General features: G+C 38.6%; 1 protein-coding gene across 1 annotated transcript in view; it reads right to left on the bottom strand.

The window, feature by feature from the left end:
* LOC146315306 (gamma-aminobutyric acid receptor subunit pi) overlaps nt 1–25,474 on the bottom strand; it is a 53,690-nt gene extending 28,216 nt beyond the window's left edge. Inside the window, exons 1-2 of the mRNA XM_084735565.1 lie at nt 25,315–25,474; nt 12,462–12,551 (exon numbers count right to left, since the gene is read on the bottom strand). Of these exons, the coding sequence (XP_084591691.1) occupies nt 12,462–12,514 (53 nt within the window). The 5' untranslated portion in view covers nt 12,515–12,551; nt 25,315–25,474. The remainder of the gene's footprint in view (nt 1–12,461; nt 12,552–25,314) is intronic.
* Nucleotides 25,475–25,840: the final 366 nt, after the last annotated feature.

Here is a 25,840-nt window from a genome sequence, read left to right as displayed (position 1 = left end):
TTTCTTTAGCGCAAAAATGAGGAAGGTCTGAGTATATGCTTGTATGGGTGCCAGTGCATCCACGGGACAATGCTGTTTCTGCAAAGAAATGCTTTTTATATTGCCATGCCAGCTGCCGGTCAGTTAGTGGGTCCACCACTTTGGCACAGACTGAAATATTTCAACAAAAATTAGATGGATTGCCATGAAATTTTGTATAGATAGCCATGGTCCTCAGAGGATGAATGTGATTTGCTGACATTTCGTTTAATGTCACCAGCAGGCAGTAGGGATTGGGACAATGCCCACCCCGCTGTTGGCAAAATGACCAAAATGCATCCCCCCTTGTTACCCTACCATCCACCCCCTCCATCCTCTAGTAACAGAGAGAGTGCAGGAGCAGAGTGGTTATTTATTTGACTATGTTAGTCTAGTCTCTCTCATTGATCCTTTATCTGACTGAGATTTGCGCAAGTCAGAATCAATGACCCCGACCATAGCTCTGGCACACTAGTTGCCTAACAGTGCTGTGTATTAATAAATCAATGGAACTGTCCTCAGTGCTGAAGTAGCAGGCAGATTTGTAATTGTCCAACCACTCTGTCAGTTTCATATATACTTTATGTAGTCAATTATATACTATATTGTAGCCTGTATATATACATTATACGATTCATGACTAAAGTGACAAGTAACAACATGTAGTAATTAAAGAGTGAGAGGATCATAGAGGCACATTGCTGCCTGTAGTATTCCTATAATATTTATTGTAGTAGGGACACAGGGAAGATAATGGCTTTACTTATTCTGTGAAATATCACAACACAGATGGACTGCCACAAAATGTTGATGTTAATCTTTCCCTGAGCCTTGTTTCTATCCAATTATCAAACAAATTTGGAGTTCAAATTTGAACTGGATTTAAAAAAAAAAAAAAAAAATCTGCAAAAGAAAATGTGAATTAATTTGCATTTCAATCCACTTCTGTTACACAAACATTAGGAGCTGGAAAGCTGTTGGTGCTAATCCTCCATTTGGGTGTCATTAAACCACTGCTGAGGAAGATGGTGCAAAGATATGGCGTAATTCACAGAGTCAAACTTCAAATGGTGTAAAATGTATTGGAGATATGGCATTTCTGTTTGTTCGCATTAATTTAAGGAAGATTTCAGTCTCCTCATTTGTCCGAACAGATCTGATGTGTTTTTTTTTTTCAAAATAAAGATAAAGATGAGAATAGAATACACAGAATGCATCTTCACATGGGAAAAACCCACTTGATAATACTACCAAAAGTAAAATAAAAAATAAGGATGAAAACAGAATGCATAATATAAGATGGAAATCGCCCCCTGAATAATAATAATCAAATTAAAGCTCAAAACACTGTACACGGAATACATAAAATCAAGAAAAATAAATAATTAAATAAAGTGCAGCAGTGCATGAGTGTGAAGTAAAATGCAAAATACAGTCCCAGGCCTTCACAAAGGAAGTTTATGAGCTAGTTAAAGGCAACAGTGAAGAGAAAAGTTTTTAGCAAGTATTTGGCAAGCTGGCTTCCCTGATATCCCAATTTCCTTTTAGCTGTTTCTGGAAACCTCCAATAAACCAAGACCAGATGATCTCAGTGTTCTTAAAGGCAATTTGGCAACAAGGGAATTAGCAATGTAGCTTGGCCCTAGCCCATTAAGGGCTTTGTATGTAAGGAGAAGGACCTTAAAATCAATTGTAAATGTTACAGGAAGCCAGTGCAGAGCAGAGGAGACCATGGGGAGACTCTGTCAGTCGACCTCTTTTTCACCTTCAGTGAAGCAGCAGTATTCAAAGCAGACGACGGGGTATTGTTGAAATTTTCAATCACGTCATTTAAAGCGCAGTCAAAGGTGTCTGACTGAAGTGATTTCATAATATTACAGAAGTTTGCTTCAGCCTTGTCATCTAGGAATCTCTTTTGAACTAAAAAATTCCCTTTCAGTATTTGTTAAGATGCATTATAGCATCAAAAAGCACACAGTGATGATCAGAAATAGGTAATTCTGAAACATTATTAATGTTTAACCTTGTTGTTATTACCAAGTCTAGAATGTCACCATGCCGATGAGTGGCTTCATTTACATGTTGAATAAGTTCAAAGCTGTCATGTAAATTCATGAGCTTGATTGAAGCTTCAGTGGATCAATCATCAGTCATTCTCCATGCACCCCACGATTTATTTGCTAAGTCTGCTTCCATTGCACTTTGACACATTTTGCTTTTATTAATACACCAACTTTTCCAGCTCAGCCGGGCATAAAATCTTTAATGTATATTTTGAGGGCTTTTTAACCAAATTTCAGAGATGCACTTGCATCCTAATGACTTTAGTGATCCCGTGACTTTTCCTCTTACACCACCAGCAGGTTCATATTTGTGGTTTGAGTGAAATGTCTCAACAACTACTAGACATAATCAGGTTCCAATCAAGATACAGTTGAAGTACTTTGGTGATTCTCTGGTCTTTGTTTGGCCAAACCTTGGGCTCCCGACCAAATACCTGCAAAACTAATGACATTCCTATCAGGATGTCCTGAGGGGTCACATATGCTGTGTGACAAATGCAACAATAACTGCCTGTTTTTACAGGAAACACGTCTGCATGTGGAAGGAAATAGCACTCTGATTTCCATGCCATGTCAACTTTTAGCCTGTATTACGTAGCATCCATCTGATTCATTAATTTAAACTCTGACAGTCCAATTATTTCAGTCCGACTGTTTTTATTCAGCACCTAAATTATCCATTTGTAAAGTAACAATATAAAAGAAAATATGTGGCTTAATTAGCAGTTTTATTATGGAGAAAAAGTGCAGCTACGCTACAGGTTATAAGTACACAACATACAATATACAACCAGTGTACTAACAAAGAAGCAGTAGTAAAAAAAATTGATGTGTCAGTTTGAGGTTTAAAAGTCAAGTGAATCAATTTGAGATACTTGAATTTATCAAAAAACTTAAGGCCTTGAAAACAAATGCCATTTCTTTCATCAGATTTGCAGGATGTTAAATTTAATGTCATCAAATATTTGCTAAAAGATAAATCAAATTAAATGAAATGAAATGGACTGGGACATTACACTCAAACTTAATGTTATGTTGACAGAAACTGTAGACTTTCTCCTGGCAAGGCTGCAATCAACAAGCTGGATTTTCATTAGGGGAAATCATCAAAGATGCATTTTATGCTTCTGCGGGTAATTTATAAGTACTCCTAGCATTTTTTCCTGTCCATTACAGAGTTAAGCCAGAGGTGAGGAAAAAATTCATTAGTTATGAAGAGAGATTTAACCATCCAGTAAAATCCAATCAGCAGAGTAATAACTGTGCTTTTCTTTTTAACACCACATGAAACAGAGTAACAAGCATCTTTATGGATGCCTCTACCAAACATGTCTGCACATATGATAACTGAATGAAGAGCCATGCAAATTAAAGCTGATTTCCAAGCAAGCAAGTGGTAAACAACAATGTTACTGTTTTGACAACAGTATGTGAGGAGGGAATAGTGAGGTTTCATCAGACATTTTTATCCAAACTTATTAAAAAGACTAAAAATTTGAATGTTTAATGCGCGCATTGGGATATGTTTTGATATGGGCTAAAAACAGGCAGCAAATAAGAGCTGCTATGCCAGAATTTGGATGCACAACACACCAGCACTGCACTGCTGACTGAACCATGGAATAACAAAGGTGTATTTTCAAGCCCACAAGTGCGCTACAGGGATGAAATTACTATTGTCAAGCCAGAGACATTTTAGGATCAGCCACACACAGACTTTTAAATATCCTCACTGTTGTCCAGGTTAAAACACATCCTCCACCACCCCCAATCCTCAAATTAGAGGCTGTCAGAAGTGAGCTGCTGCTAACAAAGAACAGAACAATAGAGAATAGATGGCAGCCGTTTTGTCACATCCATAAAACAGTATTTAACAGACATTAAATCAGATCCCCAGGGCTTGTCAAGCAGCACTTAATAAAGTTTATTTTAGATTTTGATGAACTGCAACATTAAAGGTGCTACAAGCAATTATGGTTACATATGGTTGATTGCTGAGCCTCATTCCCAGGTCGTCAAATACCAGTACTTTGGGTTGGAGGGTCGACCAAAGCCAACCATTTGTGTGGCGCATGACAACATCTGCAGGGCACGTATATGAGTCAAGTTATACACCGTTCTGCTGGGCAGATAATTTTTTTAAGGCAGGAATCTTTAATCGTTCTGATACCGCATTACAACCCCTTCTCACCCCAACTTGTCACATTTGTCACCACCCCGTGGTGTCTGTTACTGAAGCACAACATACCCTTTAGTGGCTCTCTCACTGAGGGGTGGTGACAAATTGTCGGCACATGACAAGTTGGTAATGAGATCAGATTGCATATCAATACTTTTTATTAGGGGACTGACAGAGCTATTTAAGACTATAAGAAGAACCTGTATGGACTGGTTATTCATTGTTGTGTGAAAAGGGACTGTAAGAGATGCTGCCAAATAGTCAAAATCTGAAAAATGTTTTGAAGTTTTTCAGTTTGAACTTTCTGTGCCCTCAGATAATGATTCAATTTCACTATTAGTCTTGAACTTAATCCTGGGATCATCAGAAAGTAAAGGCTGTTAAGGTGGCGTGTGAAACAACTGAACGCATGACAATCAGCTTGCAAGTGGATTTTAACCTTGAGATAGATGTTCTGTTGGTGCAGGAGATACAGAGTAAAGCTCTATGATCTTGAGTTTAGAGTCCCTGTCCAATGGGATAAGCTATCAGCTTCAGTAACATTCCCGTTAAAGCAAGCGTGTGCTTCTTTATTAAATCTTCTTTTACAAGCTCTGAGATTTTAGGAGCTCAAAGGAAGGCCAAAATAAGATCTCAGCTTGTGTTAATTAAAATGACACTACAAAGTGTTATCATGGTAATAAGAGTCTTATCCTTAGCTCCAGCTTTGTAGTCTTGTAATATGAAATTGACCTTGGAGCTTTGGAGGAGTATGAATACTGTACATACAGATTTAGTTCTTTAAATTTTCCCATTGGATACCGAATCACTTATCCAAATTCACAAATGAATCTGATTCAACCATTTGCAGGCTGTAAGTGTAACCGCAGTGTTTCATTCAACCCATCCAAGAGATGGAGTGCTGACCTTTCCAGTTTATATGTCAGACCATGGGCCAGAGCCAGTCTGGAAAACATGGTAACTTTCAAAACTTTGGTGGATTTTGTCATGAACTGGACGTGTAGTTATAATGCTGAGTGATATGTCGATTCACTATCATACTATCGGTAACTTTGCTCTACCATATAAAGTAAAAAGAAGATATTACATATAATAATATCTCCAGACTGTATTCTGGGCCTGCTAACAAAAGCAAAAATCATGATAATTATGACTTTTTCAATAGGCTTTGCATATGTGATGAAGCGTAGGGGCAGGGCAACCCTATCAACACACAATTCTGCAGATGATTTGCAGATAAATCTGCTACATTCAATGGGACTTGTACAAGAATCACTTTTTGTCTTCAAGTCTTTTTCTTTCACAGTTTTCTTGTACTTAGTCTGTACCTAAGAGAAAATTCAAAGCACAGAAAAATCGTTGAGGAATAACAATTCCATAGTCTGAAAGAAGTTTAAATATGATACTGTAAGTAACTAAAATAAAATATAAATCAAAAACAGACTTGATGCAGAAGTACTGTTCTGTTTTTCATATGAGTTAAGCACAGCAACTTCTACGGTTCAGAATAAGAAACATTTCTCATGCAGGTCATTGTGGTACACTGTCCAGTATCATCCTCTGTTGCCCCCAGCAGTTATCATACTGTCTCGTCTAATATCTACCCCCCTGTCCATCTCATATCAGTAATAGACTGCACTACAGAAAGCGTCTGACATGCTGTCCAACCACCACGGCTTTATTTCTGTCACAGTAAACGTCACGGTTGGCAGCAGTTGGCAGCACTATTATAATATTAATGCTTCATAATTATTTTCAGTCCCGCTGCTAAATTTTAATGTTTTTCTCTGATGATTACTTCCAACGGCACAACCCACACCTCCACAGTGTGTAGTTCTTCCTGTTACACTTGGTAACATTTTTGTACACAAACAGGGAGGAGCAGGCAGGCTTATCGGCAATTTTAGGGCACGGACTGTAACTGCCGCTCACTCATCTTATAAACAGCTCTCACGCGATTTTTGAATGTGCCCAGTTAACAGTTTTGAGCTGGTTCAATTTAAAATGCAAGTTAACTGAACATAGGCTGAGTAATGACAAACATTACGTACAGATTTGATTGCCTTTTACATTTTCTCAGTTTGAAGAGTCAGTTCTTTATTTCACACAAAGAACTCAGAGCTGCAGCCGCTCCTGTTGGAGTTACTCTGTTCCAGCATTGGCACGAAGACAACATGTAGAACTGCTCCCAGTGAATATATTAAATTTTCAGTGTAAGTGGGTGGGGACTGAATTTAGTACTAACCTTAATCATGGTTTGCATGGTTGGTTTTCATTATTGTGAAAACAAACAACCATGACTTATCGTACAGTGTATCTGTGACACACAAAAGTTTCCATCAAATATTTTCTTCAAACTATAAAAAGAAGGGCCTCGGGAGAGTTTTAACTCATTCTGGGAAGTCTGCAAATATGCTGTGCCTGAACTCTAAAAATAAAACTTTGACTCATTTTTACTAAATTGTGTGTACACGAAAATAATGAGTTTGTGAAAACACAGGAAAACAACATTTTTGTGTTCAGCATAGTGCTGCAACACTTCTTGTAATAATTTTTAGATGTATTGATCAAGAAATTGACAACATGTTATATGAACATAAAAACATTGATCACATATTTACAACCACTTCTTCGTTCATCTATCACAATATATGCTAAAGGCAGAATGTATGTGTTATTAATTGGTCTTGAACTACTTAGGCTACGTCGGCTTTATCATTTTCAGTAAAACAAACTCAAGTGAACATCTACTCTTTAAATGATGCAATCTACAATGAAAGTAGATGTAGAATAAGAATGTGAATATATTTTCTCAGGAGGCTTTTTAGTCTTCACTTTTAAATTCCTTTTTTCTACAGTATATGTATAGTTATGCTTAGAGAGAGGTTGTGGTTGTGGTACATTAACTAGGCAACTAAAAGACTTGGTTTTGAAAAAATCAGGGGTAGATGCCAGTCTTCCTGTCAGTTTAGTTAGTGGGCACACTTTTTCCTGCATTGGCACTGGACATAAACTGTGAGCTGCTGAATTGTCCACCTTGAACATAATTCCTGGGGATGCTGAGATGGACAGAGCACCAGTAGACAGAAGGGAATGTCAGTGAACGAGTGCAAGGATGTCCTAAGTTCAGAAAATTCAAATTACTTTCATTGTTAAAATGACATGAAAAGACTAGAAGTCATGTGCCTACAAATCCTACACTTCTAAATGGGAACATCTGTCACCTTGGTCAACTGCAGCAGGGAGTGAAGTCGACTCCTCATGTAAATTTCATCAATCATTGTTAAAGAAGACACAGCTTAGAAGAATCTGTGTAACCCTGTCAAGAAAAGACCTGGAGTTTTTTCAAAAGGTTCAAGGTCCCCTGGGAAAATTCCTGCCCAAGAAAATACATTTTCATTTCCTTTCACAAATCATAGCGGTCGTAATTGTTTGAATTGTTTCCCAGCAATCTGTTAGGATTTGACGACACGCTGCTTCACAGAAATAAAGGGGCCAATATGTACATGCAGCCCCATGGTTCAAGAAGTTTAACACTGTAGTATAATCAGGTCTAGAGTGAGAAAATCCTTGCTGCGGGAAAATATAAGTGACAATGGTACCATGACTAACAGCTGTGAAAATGGAAATGGCAGAGAAACCCAACAGAGGGGAGATATTGTTCCAGATAGGGGACCTACAATTAAACTTAATGAACATGAAAAAGTGGTTTTCAGTTCACTTTGCTGCAGAAAATGATAAATTATGGAGTTCAAATAGGCGAGGCAAGGCAATTACTAACAGGCGCTGTAGTAAAGAGAAAAGATTTTGTGGAATTTAAAAGAATCTCAATTGTCTCATTATTTAACTCTGAGTAGAGAAGGCACCATCATTTTTTAAATAAAAAAGTTTAAGCATTTTCTATTAAAGACTTTTACTTTGACCTATCTCCTGCAGACACAAGAGAGTCTGATGGACCAACAAATTTAAAAATCACTTCAGTGGCGCTTGATGGAGAACCATGTGCAAAATCTGAGCATTTAACAATGCAGTCTAGTATTCACTGAAACTGAAAAACTGCCGTAATCCTAAAGCTGCAAATAGGAAGTTCTTCATCTGAGCTGGGTCATGGCATACAGCTCTGAAACGTCAGTGCTGTTTTATTTTGGTAACCCTTGACATGTGACATGTGAGCTGCCTCAAGCATTAACTTGTCAGAAGCAGTAAAATTGAGGATCACTCTTCCAAATCAATGTGCCAAAGCACTTGTAGGAGTCAAATCTCAGCTTTTTATTCAATCTCCTGGAAGCTCACAGTTCAACATACCTTCAAACTGCATGCAGAGACATTCTCTGATTCTCAGTTAATAGTAAAAATAATGAACATCCCCAAAACTGAATTTTTTTAAAAATCCACAACCTTTAAAGGAAAAATATTTAAGTCCTTAAAGTGCAAAAATGAGTACTGCAGTCCAGATAGCGAGCTGGAGTCATAAACGGTATTTAAAAATAGGTTGAATCCCTATTCAGTTTATGATGGATGGTTGAAGCAAGTTGTTTCCCCTCACCCCCTCCTCTCCAGATGTGAAGCTCACATGACAAGTCCTACATTATAGATTGATCTGCTGTTTATAACTATCTGTCAGTATAAAGCTAAAGACTTGCTGTGTCTTACTGCCTGCCAGAACCTGTTTACACGTTGCTCAATTTAAAAGTTATAAACATCTGCTCCTTCTAAAAAGTTATTGATACTGATTACAACTAATGAACAGCAAACATTCTGCATTAATTTTAAGTCCAGTGAAAGTGAAACAGGCAAACAAAACCAGTTGTTCCAGCCCTGAATGGAAATTTCAAAACATGCTGGCTGCAGCATTGTTGTCAGAGAGGCCGGTATTTCAACTCAACATGTTTCCTTAATCTCAAATGACATATGGAGGTAATTTTATGATTTAGCACAGTAAATATATTCGGTATTTCTCCTGTAACAACTCCTCACAGACACGATAAAGTCGTTTTGATGAGTGACACTAAAACCGCTATTTATTTCCTCTTAAACATAGAAAAAACAAAGCATACAGTACAGTATCCTCTCAAGCCAATTATTTCTCCTCACGCACCTCTAAAATGTTGCCTTTTGTGGTGCCAGGTTTGAGACAATTCAGTCATGTAATTATCTGAGCACATGGGTACGCTAATCTCTCCGGTGACAATCAATAAAAAAAAAGCTGACATGTAATGGACTTCTATACAGGAGGAGGAAGTCATGTCTCTCCAGTAAACACATGAAAAGCATAGTGTAAGCCTTTAATCTGCCTGTAATAGGCTTCAGCACATTTTTATCCATGCTTTCTGTATCCAGTGCTGCGAAACCATTGGTTCCTATATGCAGTATTATCGTGTTACTTTATATTATTTCGCCTCAGTTGAGAGATTAAATAAGAAATCAAGCCGGGGTTTGTAAAGATGGGTTGCTAGAGGACTTCCAGAGGGATGCTGTTATGTTATATAAATATACCCATTCTACCCTGAGACTATTTAAACAAAGACATTCACAGTTAATCAGATAATTGCTAATTAAAGGAGGGCTTTATAGAATACTTCCTTGAGATTTTTTAATAAATTTTAGACTTTATCATGGATTATACTAATTAGGCTAAACTCCTCCCATGAACAGTAATTGTCTAATTATGGTTTATCAACCATAAATAGCCAGATATGTGCGTAATGCACTAGTAAGGGTGATACTTTGCATTTGAAGAGGTTTTTTTTAAAGCCTTTCTAAACCCAGAAACAATAATGAATGTGGCAAGGCTTAGCGAACTGTCAATTAGATTTTACAACTGTCCCATTTATTGTTTTGCTTGTTTTTCTCCGGAAATAAAATCTTTAATTTAAAGTTGATCATGCTGCCGGTTTACCGCAACTCTAATTTTCTGCTGCTTTGTTTTTCCCGCTGCATCTTCTTTTTGTTCTTGCTGCAAGCTCTCTTGCAAAAGACGCCAGCCACAATAAGATCACAGTTAAAATTAGAGCACATGAATCGATACGTAAAAATTTAAACTGACTTCAAAGCCTATACGTGGTCTTGTACCAGTGCCATGTTTAGTCAACAATCAGTAAATACTTTGTATGCCAGCCACTTCCATGGCTGACTGCCTCAGATGACGAATTCATGTTTTTTTAAAGCAAGTTTAAAAAAAAAAAAAAACACAAGCTCACTGTGATCCTCAGCCTCTCCTCTTGAATTTCTTGCTTTGTGCTTTCGACTCGGGGAGAAAAACAATGCTCCAGTGCTGCCAGGCTTTTCACTGAGAGCCACATGAACACAGGAGCAGGAAGTTAGCAGAGGCTGGATTGACACTCGAGCACCAATGTGCCATTATGGAATTCAGCCACATCGATGTTATATTGTATCTTCAGCATGAAGCGAGGCATCAGTCTTTGCACAGAGTTCAAGCAGTCCATTCGTGTCCCTGAGAGCCTTTTCTGCCAGATGAATGTGAGACTTTCATGGCCGTTTATGAGTTAATGTTGCTTGTGACCTGGAACAAGGTGCTCGTTTGCCGTAAGATGAGGTGAGGGTCCTGGCAGTTTCAGCATTGTCAGGGTCATAGGTCATGTTCATAAAGCTGCCGGGTTAATAATGTGGCCATATACGTTGGTGAAAATGGTTGTAGAGCATTTGTATTCCACTGGCAAAGGGAAAGCGGTCTTTCTTAATCACTAAAGCTATCGAGCCTCCTGAGCTGAGAACCTCATGCTGAAAGGGTTTACTGATGGGCTGCAGTTATGGCAAATCAACTTTCCAGGGTCTTCAGACACACAGTGTCAAGAGGGTCATAGCAATTACATATTGAGTTGTTCACAATCACTGAATTTCCATCATTAAATTTTACACAGCCAGTTTATAACAATAATGTATAGCTCTGTCAAAAGGAGCCGTGGAAATGAAAATTAGGAGGCATACTGAGCAGGATTTTTATCCTCACAATAGCAAAAACTAATTTATTTTAAACTATCCTAAAATTATCCTTGCACGTATCGTAGAATCCTACCCTACCACAACCACACTATAAGGTAAAACTCTAAATGCCCCTTTTTCTAGGGTGGGCTGCTCATCTCTGCACTAAACATAAAAAACAAACAAACATTGTTTTATTTCCAGATATGTGTAGGAACACAAGCCAAAGAGGCTGAGCATTGCAAGGCAAAACTTCACGTCCTCTGCCGGCATTCCTTATCAACATTATTGTTACTGTACATATATTGTTAAGTACATCTGAATTGAGGTTACTATGGACATAAAATTGATGTGAATTAAAGCCTAAACAAACCCTGCCTGCATAAATAAATAAAAGTTTCATTTTATAGAGAAATGTGTGTAGTGAGTATTGAATCTGTAGCACCTGAACAGACAAATTCTGGCACAGATGTGTATTCTTAAGACTTTCTCAGCCTTGACTGTCATGTTTTGTCATTACATGTAGAAGATTCACTGAAACAAAATGGCGATCAGTTCAAAAGTAAGTCTTTGAAAGCTCACAGATTCATGACATTAATTAATTCCATGTTTGAACGGTCAACATTTTGTAAATGGCGTCTGCACATGCCTATAAGGAGATGCATTCAGCAGCACTCTAGTGTAGCAGCAAACCTGCTATAGCACATTAATCCCAGAGCTGATTGTGCAAAGAAGCGCTGCACTATACAGAGAATATCTTATTGCAGGATTGAGTGAGACCCAGAGGGTTTGCCTTATCTAAAATGTGCAAAGTGCATTCTGTGCTTTGAAAATAAACTGCAAGAAGAGGAGAGGCTTCTCTTCACGGTAACAGACAAAATGTGCACCAAAACATCCCATCATTCTCTCCATATGACCTCTGCAGGGATTATAACACCAATTGTGTGCAATGACTGATACATGTGATGCTGGATCCTGCCTCATTGGTTCTGCTCAGCAGCGTCATGGATGTGGCAATGGCATCTCAGGGCTTCTCGTCTGGTGCACGGGGACTTGTTATCAAGTATTGATGGTTCATGGGAAAATGATATAACTGAGTGCCTCTATCTTCTCCCCAGATCATTGCATACAAAGCATTGGTGGCACTGGGTGGTACGCATTATAATCTGACATGACTTGATTATGCTTCCTGCCTCTTAAGATGGTATTGTGGCTGCAGATCCCAGCGGTTGTATTTCTCCTTCTGTAAGCAGTCTTACCTGCTAATGAGGAGGATGGTGAACACGGTTGCTCCTGATACAGAGAAAGCCATGGCTGTCGAAGGAGTGGAGACGCCAGGTGGAATTTATCTGGAATAAAAGCACACAAAGGACAATACGGCGCAATTTAGAGTGATGCAAGTGATGATAGTGGATACATAAAATATGGATTTTCTTCCCTTTGAAACCAAGATTGTTTGATGCCTATCAGCAGGGAGACAAGATAGCACATGTGCTGATCCAGTGGCTCCCAGATCTTTCCTTTTCAGAAGCAATTTTCAAACTGAATCAGCTGGCACACATCACAGGTGTTCCTTGCCCCCTTTTTTATTTTTAATCTTTACAGTCTACTTTTTTTTTTTTTACTGAGATGATAGCTATCACCCAGGTAACGACGGTTTCTGTGAACCACTTGGTTATCTTTTACAGATTCTCTCACAGATACTGAAATGTAGGACAAATTTTCTAGACGTATTTCTAAATCACACAGAAGCGAGCTACAGCACTGACATGCCAGAGGGAAACTCTCTCAACAGCACAATGACCTCTCGTTACTGATTTCATCCCAACTCCAAGTCTGGCACTGTTGGGTGAAAAGTAATAAAGCATATTGCAGTTTCCTTCAAAGAGAGCCCCCTTGCTTCCTATATCTCCCTGCACTCCCTCTCTCCGTCTCTCCCTCCCTCATGCATCTTTTAAGATGAAAGCAGACAGAAACCCTTCAGAGACCACAATGACTTAACCACAGAGACCCGACTAATGTGGATGGCAAGCTGAGCTAAGGAAATATTTAATGTAAAGTTGAAAGCCAACTTCTGTGGCTGTGGTGTTAAAGTGGCTTCACAGTGGTGTAGGCATGAAATACAGTAAGATCTGTTGGTGATGATGTTACCGCTTTGGCTACAGCTTTGGTTACATAACACAGTGTGTGGTTCTGCAGCAGGTAAGACATGGCATTATCACAGCTGACAATAGAATTTACCATCATGCCTATAATGTCTTTATGTAGTCTAAGTAGTCTAAGCCGCTTTGGACAGATTTCCTGTCATTTCTGACATGAATTCTGAGTGCTACAACTCTGCACGAGATACAACTTTGGTAGCCAAGCAAGCACACATCAACCAAACAAATTGCATTCAGCTACAATTAGGATTTATTTACATACATACATACATACATATATTTATCATCTACCAAGCTCAGTAACAGCTTCCTCCCCCAAGCTGAACCCATTTGAACATGGCATCCTGCTGAGCTCTAATGACTCTCTTTCTGTTCTACTGCCATGTTTAAATGCCATTTGCACTGATCTATAGAGCCAGTCACAATGTTTGTTCACAGTAACTTCCACAGAGAAACGACTGCATCATGTACATTTCAATTCAATAGCAACATGTTGATTTTTTTTTATGATGTTATTTTAAAGAGTAAACATCTCATTCATCTAAAATGCATGTTTCTTTTATGGTTTGCAGTACTTTAGACATACTACCTATGTCACCCCCAAGCCACCCTTGTGCCTTCACATTGTGTTAATGACAATAAAGTTGAATTGAATTGAATATTTTGAGATAGACACAGTATAGCCCACTTTATGTTTGTGTCTTCGCTGCCAACTTTGTCATAGTCAAACTCTGCAATAACTGACATGAATGTTCCTGACAAAAGAATAGAAATATTTCACTCACTGCTGATGAGCTCATTCAACAGCCATGAATGAGTCATGAACAACTCAGTCAATGTAAATAATGAATGCAGTCTAAATTCAGCATATATTTTATCATTGGACTTTTCCGTCTTTTTATATATATATTCTTAAAATAACCATGCAATAATAAATCCTACAATCACAAGAGACACTGGGACATTTTGTCGTGTTTTTTGTATTTTCCCTTTGTCACAGGTATACAGACCAGACCACTGAGACACTGTGTTAACAACAGTCACTTCCATGTAGACAAGTGGCAGTTACGATATGAACTGCGAAGACGTAAAATCTGCAGATTTGTTAACTGCTGTTGTCACTTTGTGCTATCACTATAATATTTAATGATATACAGTTAAACATGGCACTTTGACCTACCAATGTTTCTGCTTGCTAACATCTTTGATAAACCAAATCTACAGAACAGCAACATCTCACTGCTGGTTGAACTAACTAATATGATGCTGCCATTACTGTATAGATTGGTTCTATACAGTATAGATATGGACTGCCAACTGATTTTATGTGACACTTTTCTAGTCTACTGACCACTCAAAGTGCTTTAAATTCACACATCTGCACACACATCAACACACATGGGACAACCACTGGGTCAGCTTGGGGTTCAGTATCTTGCTCAAGGACAGTTTGACATGTGGAATGGAGGAGCCAGGGATCAAACCACAAATCTTCTGATTAGTGGACGACCAGCTTTACCTTGAGCCCCAATAGCCCGCAGAGACATCAGGAAATTATGGGAGAGAGATGCAGATGCAACACATATCTAGACCTAATCTAAACCCCATCAAACCTGGATTTAAATTGCTATAACAATATAATAATAATAATATTGCAAAAAAAAAAAAAAAAAACCACTGAAACCACAAAAGCACAAGTCAATAAAGAAGCAGTCAGGCTATCGTTTTATCTTCTGTTGGGTTACTTATGTCCTCAACTGTTCGTAGGTTAAGCAGCCCCTTGCATAATGAATTTAACCAGACTTTATTTCTCCCGTGTGAAAGCTTAACATTAAAAAATGCAATGTGCCGCTCATGTGAGGAAGCAGCTCAGCATTACATGCTGCATGTGGTTGCCCAGTAAAGTGAGCTAAATGAGTAATAAGGGGCATTACCATAATTTAAATCATTTAAACTCCCTTTAAATGTACAGCTGCTGCTACAGCAATGTTTTGGCCATACTGTCAATTAGCGAGAAAAAAAGGTCAATTATCGTATTTCCCTCTGCGCCCACCTCCTCACTGACCTGTCAGTTGCAGAAGACTGAGCTACTGACAGAGTGTGCTCTATTTGCACCCCAGGGTGCACACTTGAGGGTAATTTAAGCTCAATGAAGAATGTTAAAAACTAAATATAAAATTGTTACTCTTGGACTGATGCACTGGAGACAGTGTAAAACTGGGCTGCAAATCAAACACACTCAGTGAGCAGCAGAGTTAGGGGAATTAGCGGGAATGTATTTTCAGCATTTCAAAAGATTAAAAATACTGAGCTTTAACATATTTTAATACAAAATACATTAAGATTCCTGATCCTGTTCCTGTAAGTACGAATTACAAGGTGCTATTTTGTACATTAAATACTTCAATTACATGTATTAAAAAATTCTGTTCATTTTTCCAGCATTTCATGCTTGGACCCCTACAGGGGAATGCCATTATAAATGATTATCTATGCAGCCTGGAAATGCATTAAAAGGACTGAATGACACCCACTCACACTGAAGCCATTCAGTCAGTACATTACAGCACATTGCAGTAACCTGGAGAAACTATTCATGGGATCAGAGATACACTTTTATCCTTGTTTGACTTAAAGTGATCATTCACTGCAAATGCTTGAAGACATTTGATATTTCTATATAGTGTATTTTTACCCTAGGAGGATTGTAAAAGATTCCTGGTCTAAAATGTGTGTAACGTGACATGGTATGTGCAGCACAGTATGTGTACTGTACTGCTGCTACAACAGTGCTTTTTGGAGTGGAAAGCATCCTGCAAAAAGCTTATTTGTATGCTCCAATGCGTAGACCCATCACATATGGACCCAAATTAGTTTGTACTCCAGTGGAAGAAATGGAAAGACAAGAAAATGCTCAGATTTAGAGAATCCAAGCAATCAACCATGTAGACCAGTGCTTCCAGAATAATGCATTTACAGTAGAGCTGAACAATTGATCAAAATACTATCAAAACCACAATATGGCCCAAATCCATCAATTCATAAGACAATAAGCCTACATTTATAAACAATTCATAAATGGTTTATAATTAGGTTATTAAATAGGTTGAAAAGTGAGCATTATTACTGCCAAAGGCTTAGTGTATGAATCTGGTATTTTGATACATAAATTTGATGCCCAGTTAAACTTTCTGGCTATTCAGATGCAGACTGTGGTTATATGCTCGCTGCTGGAGAAAGCAAAATAAGTTCAGTAAGCAATGAGATCTGAGGCTTAACACTACAAAACATATGGTTCACCATTTGGCAAACAACAGATCATAGTTGCACATTATATTAAATGTGTTTTAACAGCTTATTAATGATTCATGACATGTTTACAACCTAATTATGAATAATTTATACATCATTAATAAGGATAGCCTGATAAAGGTCAGATATGTCACATTATCTAGAAAAAAACATTCTGCCCAAATCACATTATCAGTGTGTTGTATTTTCTTCAATGAAAATGTAATGCGAAAATTACTATTCCCACTTAAATCCTAAATCTAAATCTGTCACAGAAAACGCAATACGATACATTTTTTACATATCATTCAGCTCTTATTTGCTATCTCTTTAATTATAAGAACTTACATTCATGAATTATTTAATCAATCGTTTAAATTATTACTGCTTATTTTCTACCCTTAAAAAGGTCATGGACTCCATGTATTACTGGGGAGACAAAATAAGGACAAATTCATATCAAAGCTCATCCTGTAACAAAGTTTGGAACAGCCATCACAAAAAATGATTTGTTTGCTATTATCTGTATACGTCCTAGTTGCTCAGTGAGTGAACCTCATGACAAAACATAATCATTTTTTTTTTTTTTTTGTTTTCTCAGTATCAGATGTAATTGGATTCATCTGTCATTGTCTTCAAATAACTTTTTGATCCTTTGGCAGAAGAAAATAAATTACACACAGCTTCTAGACAAGCCTTTGTGGCCTTGTTTCATGTGTACAGTACACAACCTCAGACCAAAACACACTTGTAAACACATACAGAAGCAAAACCGCGCACATAGAGAGCCGACTGTTGACTACCAGTGTTTAAACCCTAATCTTCAAAGTACGAAATATTTGCTTACTTGTGATTTTGAGAGCTGAGACCATGATTTATCAGTGCCCGAGGTTATGCAGAGCTCCATCTAATGCTCAGATACATATCTCCACTCCTCAGCCCACGATGTTAAATCTGTCTTGGCATTCACCCAAGCTCAGCGACCATCCAGATGAAGGACTCTCCAACAAGGGAGGATGGGTAACAGCTGTCCGAAGTGAAGCCTGTCTTTCAGTTGTGACTCTAACTGCTGGCAATTTGATTTTAAGCTGACTTGAAAAGGGCAGCAGCAAATATAAAAAAGATATGTCAGGCAGAACTGAGTCACTTCATCTAATTCTCTGGCTTTTCTCTCCTTTGTTGCACTTCAAGGTACTTAACGTTATTCTAGGCATACTGGCTGAGTCACATCAATAGCATGTCAGCCTTTGTGGCCCCTGAGCTGCTAGTCCATACCCAAATTCACCTCTTCGCCCAGTTATTCTCATTCTCTTTGTCGTAACTATGAATTACTGGATCCTGACACTGATTTATGTTGTTATTTTGTCTTATATTTCATCATACCCTTTGAAATATATAACAAAAAAGCTTTTTCTTGCATGGATAATTTTAAATGTAACCAGCGGAGCAATCAAAATAAAAAAAAAAAGGTTTAAATATGGTGTCTGATTAGCTAATCACAGTCCTGTTATTGATTTGTATGCCAACAAGTCTTTTGCAAACTAAAAGTTAGTTGGCTAATTTTATGTTAGCATGCCACATGTTATTACAAAGCTGCTTTTATTTCCAACATGTTTCTTTTAAAGTTAATTTGGCTTCCAAGCTAGACAGCAAATTAATCAAGCTAAAAACAACTTTGTCCCCTGTAGTCAATGGCAAAGGCAAATAAATTTTTCATTCCATTTGAACTGCGCCACAAATCACACATCTGATATATGTATGTAAGTCATAAAAGTCAACGTACATCATAAAATTGTTTAAGTATCAGACCATGAAGTTACATAATTAGAATGACTACATACCCTGAAACCGTGTAAGTGACATTAGCCAGCATCCAGCCAGCATCAGGACGTAGTCACACAATAGTCTTACTCATTCTTCCTCTTCCTGGCTGATAAAAGGACCAGAAGTCTCTGGATAAAACACTTAAGGTAAGAAAACTTTTCAAGGGAAATCAAGACTCATGATGTTGATGACGTAGATTGTGTGAGAGACGAGAGATGAAGTTCACTGAGCAGTTTCACACAAAATTAAACTATGACAAACCTATGACAAACAATATGTGTGAAATTTGTGGCACACTTAAAACAAAATTAAATGTGCCTTAAATCTGCATTCTTTCTAATGGCCAGCAGGGGGCAACTCCACTAGTTTATATGAAAATGACCTCAGGAAACTGTTTCCTAATGAGTTAATGGCCTCAGTCACTAGTTTCAAGTCTTCTTCTATGCAGCATGATGTTCATTTTGTAATTAATGGTCCTATTTAGAGTAAAATAGACAATAAATCAGGGCATGCTTTGGGTCACATGTGATTGACGGTGTGCCCCTCCAGTGCAAAACACAGGGCTACCGAAACTCAGATCGAACTGTTAAACTAGACAGTGTTGATAAAATATGGATCAACGACTACATTGTCTATTCCTTGCTTAAAATGGGTTCAGAGGTGTAATTTAGTGTCCTATTTAGCTGTAATATGAGAAAGATCACAATCAGGTGGCAAAATTGTATCTAAGGAACCCAAGATGAAACTCCGGCGAGATTTGTGTGTGTTGTTTCTTCACTGTGCACGTTGTACAAACCAATTATGTTTCATGATGTAACAACGCTGTGGGCACAGACAAGGGGTTGCGGACAATTCTGTTACTACAATGCCCATTTGTCATTAAAAATATTTTAAGAAACATGTTTTAGAGTTTTGTTTAGTTGTTATAAAAGAAAACCATTATTTCCTGCAATACTGCCGTAGTCGCAGTACATCACCCACCAGCTCCACACTCTTGTTTGTATTCAGCATGCTCTGTTTGAAAAAAAAAAAAAAAAAACATGATGGCAAACCCCATAATGCCAATGTTGAGGCTTCAAAGCGGTTGTTCATGAACCGAGGGTGGCATCATTGTGGCTCTGTCCACTAATATACTGTCTGTGAGCAGTAGTGTTTCATAGCTCTAACAGGCCCTTTTCACAGCAGATATTTTGACATTTTAAAACTGGAAAACACTTTGTTACATGAATAATAGCTGTGCTCCATTCCGGTAGGGCCCTGCTGTTCTGGAAGCTGTCTCTTTAGCATAGTTTACAAGGACACCATTAATGTTAATAGGTACACCGGTGCTTTTTTTTTTTTTGCTGTGACTAATCCAATTTATTGCTGTGAAAAAGGCCTATTTAGGCATGTATCAAAGCATAGAGGGGTGGCGGTGTAAATATTATGTGCTATAGGCATTAAAAGACCTTTTTTTTACAGCAGCGATTTTGACAGTCGGGTAAACACAGGTGTTACCAATGATACAAATAAGATTCTGGTCAAAGGTGAGTCAGGGTGCTGCTAGTGTGCATCTTGACTCACTGGAAAGCCTCAGCTACACTAAATGGAATGGGACTTTAATTAGTATCATTGATAATACCTGTGCTTAACTCACTAGACTATTTTATATCAGTGTAGTTGCTGTGTAAAAGGAAGTTTGAACAAGTTCCTGGCTATGTGTTTTTCATTGATCTTTTTGGTCATATTCAGCTCAGAGTTTCACAAATCTCTATAGATGCACAAATCCTGCTTTCTTCTAATTTTTTGTATCTTTATTTAGGATTTCAGCCAATACTTAGTACCAATCTGATAACAATCTGAGTCCATGACCCATCAGAACAGCACTGACGCAACTGATAACATAAACAGTATTTTTTTGGGCTCCATCTCTCATTTTAACTGATCCAGCTTATAAAGGATTTGATGTAAAGTGGTCTTTGATGATAATATCCATCATCGCTTTATGATCTGTTTTGTCAGTAGGGGCCTGCTCTGGCCATACTTTAGCAAGTGATTGCCTTGGATATATTTTAAGCACATTATTACCTTGTCTCATCTCCCAGCATCAGTGATTTAATTTATGAGCCCTGAGAACATCAGACCATCTGTGCCCTAACAGCTTTCGTTGCTTTGGGTAGATTTTTTTTTCCGACAGTTTTTCATCACATTTCATTATAGTCAGATGAATTATTCTTCACCTATCCAGTCAGGTAAGAAAACTAACAGTGAATGAGAATGTGGTGAAAATGTGTGCAGAAATAGAGAAATAGACTTGATACAGCCCTGTTCCCCAACCTCTCCATAATCTAAGAAGTATATATAAGTAGAAATGAGTATGAGTTCAGCCTTTGAAAGCACATAATTTGAAAGCATTCATCCTCATACTCACATTTAAGTCCACATCCTGTTTTTTAGGTTTCTTTAGAGATTCCACAAGTTCATTGGAGCAAAAATAGCTCTTAAAGAATCACTAATGTGAGAGTGATAGCACAGAGTAATGGAGTATTACACTGTGGGGTAATATAGTTTCATCTCTTTTGTCAAAGGATGTAAGTGATGTTGTCAGTAGGGTCTTAACAGTTCTTGCCAAAATCTAACCTGCATTTCTTATTATATTAAAGTGACTTGACTCAGTGTACCCCTCAGCTCCCAGCCCTTCAGAGACCCTGTCTCTCTGCTCCGTCTCTTTCTCTCTTTCAAACATACAGCAGCAACAGCAGGGACCCTGTGGACTTCATCTAGGCGGAGGCCTCCCCTCCCCTCTTTCATCTGCGGGTTTAGAAGCTTCAATTCAGGCTCTGAGTGACTGCTACTTCTCATCATCCCAGACAGGTCTATAGTGTCCGTCGCTCTGCCTTATTGTTGGGGTGAGTTAGCAATGTTACCACTCAAACGCTGTATGGGGAGGAAATCTGCAGGCTTGCAATTACAGGAGTGATGGTAGACGTGAAGATGATGGTGATGAGGAATCAAAGGAGATGGAGCAGCAGTAAAAATGGAAGTTATAATGAGTTGGGTAGACAGGCGTTATTTAAAGGAAGCAGCAAGTTAGCTTAGAAGACTAAAGAGTAGAAATAGAGGAAATGTCAGGCCTGGCTCTGCCCAAAGGTAACAAAATATTCTGAACAGCACCCGAAAAGCTAACGAATTAATGCTCTATTGAGTTGCACAGTGGGAGGAGCTATTTTATGCACCTTTGAGTCCGGAAATTAAAGTCCAGTTAATTTTTCTCATAGACAATGTTACATGACTCACAGTTGAAGCACTTTCACACCTTTGATAAACAGTGAAACTCTCTAGATTTTACCATCAGAACAAAAGAGTAACAGCTTTGTTAAAAAAAAACATCTTTGATGAAGAGTTGAATATACAAGTCTGTGCAGAAAAGTGTACAATACTCATATTCTTATTCCGATTCATGTCTCTATATTTGAATGTTTTTCTTCATAGCAATAGCAACCAAGGCTCATCTGTATTGCTGTATTTAGTAAGAGATGTAACGATAACTTGACTGATTGATTAGTTGTTAACTATTAAAGTGAACACCAACTATTTTGATAATGAATTCAACATTCTGAGTCTTTTTTTAAGAAAAAGAAATGTTCACCTCCACATTTTTTTTGTTTCCTTACTCTCCCATGGCAGTAAACTGAATATCTTTGGGTTGGGAACAAAACAAGACAGCCCCATTACAAAATGACAGACAGCATGATTTCTCAGAAACAAAGTTGAAATAGGCTTTTAAGTCTGTTATAACATAAACGTACACAGTTGTTGTATTGACCAGAAGAATCCTGTGTTTCTGCATTAGGTAACACTGAGCATGCTATTTAGTGCACAATTTGAAATGGAAATAAAGCACCTCCCACTTTTAATCCCTTAATCTTGTTTGTTTAATCCATACATAAACTGAAATATAAAAATGAAACTCAGTGGTTTATGGAGGGTTATGTGCAGGAGTATTTCTTGGCTCGGTGCAGTAACATCATGACATCTTATTGGTATAGCCGACCTCTGGTGAAGTTTGGCTGAACAAATAAACCTTGTTGATGTCAAGACTCCAGGGTTTGTTACCTCTGAAGCATAGACATGGTTTGTTACACAGAACCATGTGGGATGCAGTCTGTAGAAAAAGTTTGGAAAAGGGCAGGCAATTGCTAGTTTCAACTTTTGTGGTCCCATTTGGAATTAAACTGACAATGGAGCAGTGCATGCTTTAAGGCGGGGCTACCGTGTGACTGACAGATCGCTCTCCATGAGTCTGTCCAGTGCAACACACAGGACCCACGAAACTCAGATCAAACTGTCAAATTAGATAGTGCTTAAAATGTTTTTAAGACTGCAACCAGGCAGCCGCCATTGTTTTTCCAGCAGAGCATCCCCCAACTTACATCAAACTGTCAGATTAGGCAGTGTTGATCAAATATAGACTCATATTTTGTAACTACATTGCCACTAAAATGTTTTTAGAAACATATTTTCACTGTTCAGATATAATAAGAGAGACTTCATGGCCAGGCTGGCCACCTTTATTTCCTGCTAAAAGGACGAGCCAAAACCAAGTCGCACTACGTCACCCACCTGCTCCATGCTCTTGGCATTACTGTGCATGCTCTGGTTAGAAAAAAAAAAAAAAGAAACAAGATGGCAACCTCCATAATGCCAGACTCGAGGCTTCAAAACAGTAGTCCACAAACCCATGGGTGATGTCACGGCTGGTTTACACTTGCTTTGGACAGAACCAGTTTTCCCTTGTGTCAAGTCTTTGAAAGTCTTTGGCTGCTGGCTGTAGTGTCATATTTAGTGCACAAAAATGAGAGTGGCATCACTTCCACAAGAAATTGAATATATTATTATTGTTATTATTATTAAATATCACTATATATAACTACTGATAAATGAGCACTCACTGGAATCACAATCCACTGAAACATACTAAATGTAACAGCTTGGGTCCATCAAGACCACCCCCCTGGGCTTTAGCCACATTTCACTTGTAATTAGATGTAATCCTTGAAAAGAAAGACCTGAGGGAAACCAGTTGATCTGAAGACACATCTGGACACTGTGACAGCTTGAGAATGGACAATACCAGGAGGATTTAGCCATCAGATTACATTACCGATGACACAAGACACGGTGCCACTGAGTCAAGGCAAGATCCCAAGAGACAAAAACCAGAAAGTGACACAGCTGTTGCCATGATGCACCTGCACTGCACTCAGACCTGGTGAGTCTAAATTGTTGCTTTGAATTCAGTGCAAAAAGAAAACATAAAAATTGCCAACAAGTGGGGTCATGAGGTCTGCACGTGATGTAAAAGATGTGATCCAAATGAATCACCAGCCGTGCATTTCAGTGACAGAGAGCAATGCTCCCATTTAGCTCACAAGACCACAGAAATCGATCAATACGCAGGTGAAAGAAGCAAACAGCGTAAAAATGAGACTGGTGCTATCACATATCCACTCCACTGGATCAATTTGTTGTTCAAGACTGCGGTGATTTTAATTCTTCCATGTTGTCCATCAGAGAAGGAAAGAAAATACACCGCCAGCTCTGGAGTTTTGATGATAACAGAGAGCCTTTCCAGTATCTCCACACAACTCTATTTATGTAAATCTTCTTCCTCTCCATCCCGGTGCCTTCTTGTGGCTGCTGGCCTGCACTGTGAGGGCTAAATCTGAAAAGCAGCTGGCAGTTTATACCCAAATGAGTGAACAAAAATCTGCACCAATTAAGTGTGCCTTACAATCTGTGTTTATTCTCCTAATTACAGGCATTATGATTGTGGTAAATATAGTTTGAGAAAACTAGAAGAGGACTCGGGGAAACTCATCATAAGGCTTCACAGAGCATTATCGTGATTTTAATTAGTTTTTATCATAGTGGAATCGCAGCATTGCTGGGAGCATTTGTCTGTTGACTTGACAGCTTAACTGCTTTTATCTGATGCAGAGCTGCTGGGTAAAGATAGGCCAAAATAGACATCACCACTGATAAGAACCATCTGTAAGGTTAGACTGCCTTGTAAATGTCCACAAGCTGTAGTGATCAACCCTGATAAATTCTCCCAGTAACAATCACTTCATATAAAAACACAGCCATGCCTGAGGCTGATGGTCTCTGTTAAAACATCCCTAACCTTCACCTTCATGCCACTTTGATTACTGTCATCCTTAAAATCATGTGCGCAATTAAAAGGTTGCAGTTTGCTTCATGAGCTTGACCAGACTTGGAATAGTTCAATATTCCTCCTGTTCTAAACTGAGCACAATCTAAAAAAAAAAAAAAGGCCCTGGGGAAAAGCAATCAACGATTAAGTGGCTTGCGTCCTTAAGCAAAAACTTGTTAACCTCCTAACCCTCATTCATCTACGCACTGGTGCACCAGCATCTTGCACAGGCAGAATTAATTGAAAGAAGCACAATTTAAGAGGGAGACGCACACACACGCCCGTGTATAGACACACGCGCACGCACAGGCAATCCATGTATTTGGCTGTTAAGTAACACCGAGATAAGCCTGCAATTGTTGACTACGCATGAGCATTAGAAGAAATAATTAGATTTTTTTTTCAGCTTCAAACAAAAAGATCACTCCATTCTTCAAAGTTTAAATCGTCAGCGGACTTTTGTATCCAGCCTGCATTAGACGGCAGCCTCTGTTCAAAGGCGCACTGGAGGGGGGAAAAAAGCGCACGAACAAACAACAAAACGTCTCCAAAATTTGATGCGCAGCAAATATGAACAGGTGCCACCATCACTGGAAAGAAAAATCAACCACGATAATGAAGTTGAAACACGAACTTTACCTGTAGCAGCGGATCGTCGCGAGCGTGTCATACATGTCCTGGAAATAAGAGTCCGTAACGTTAAGAGTTTTCCCTCAGATCGCTGTGGTTGTAACCGTGAGTCCCATCCAGTTAAAGACAGCACCTGCTGATCCGCGCGTACATATGCCCGCACAAACGACTGGTTGTGCTCTGTCAGCGGATTCCCATTAACCACTCTGGGCAGGACGCGCTGCTGCGCAATGACGCACGCCATGGACTCGCAGCTGATTTGGAGTCTCCAAAGCTGCCCAAGATGAATGCCCAAAATATCTGTCATGATGATGTCTGCTGTGCCTTACCCTTGCATTACAGTGCAAGGCGGGAAACGATATTTTATACCACAACTAAAACAATGGAGGAGTTTGAGTCTCATTCAGACAGAGACGATTTGTCTCAACAGACATTTAATGAATATGTCTTTCAAACCTCCAACAGCGATTCACATGTTTTGAATCAAAGAGATCACAGTGGAATAATGGAATCTATACTGACACACAACACATGC

Source organism: Lutjanus erythropterus, chromosome 14 (genome assembly GCF_056507025.1).
Source record: "Lutjanus erythropterus isolate fLutEry1 chromosome 14, fLutEry1.hap2, whole genome shotgun sequence".
Taxonomy (NCBI): Eukaryota; Metazoa; Chordata; class Actinopteri; order Lutjaniformes; family Lutjanidae; genus Lutjanus; species Lutjanus erythropterus.
This window is presented reverse-complemented; position numbering and strand designations above follow the sequence as displayed.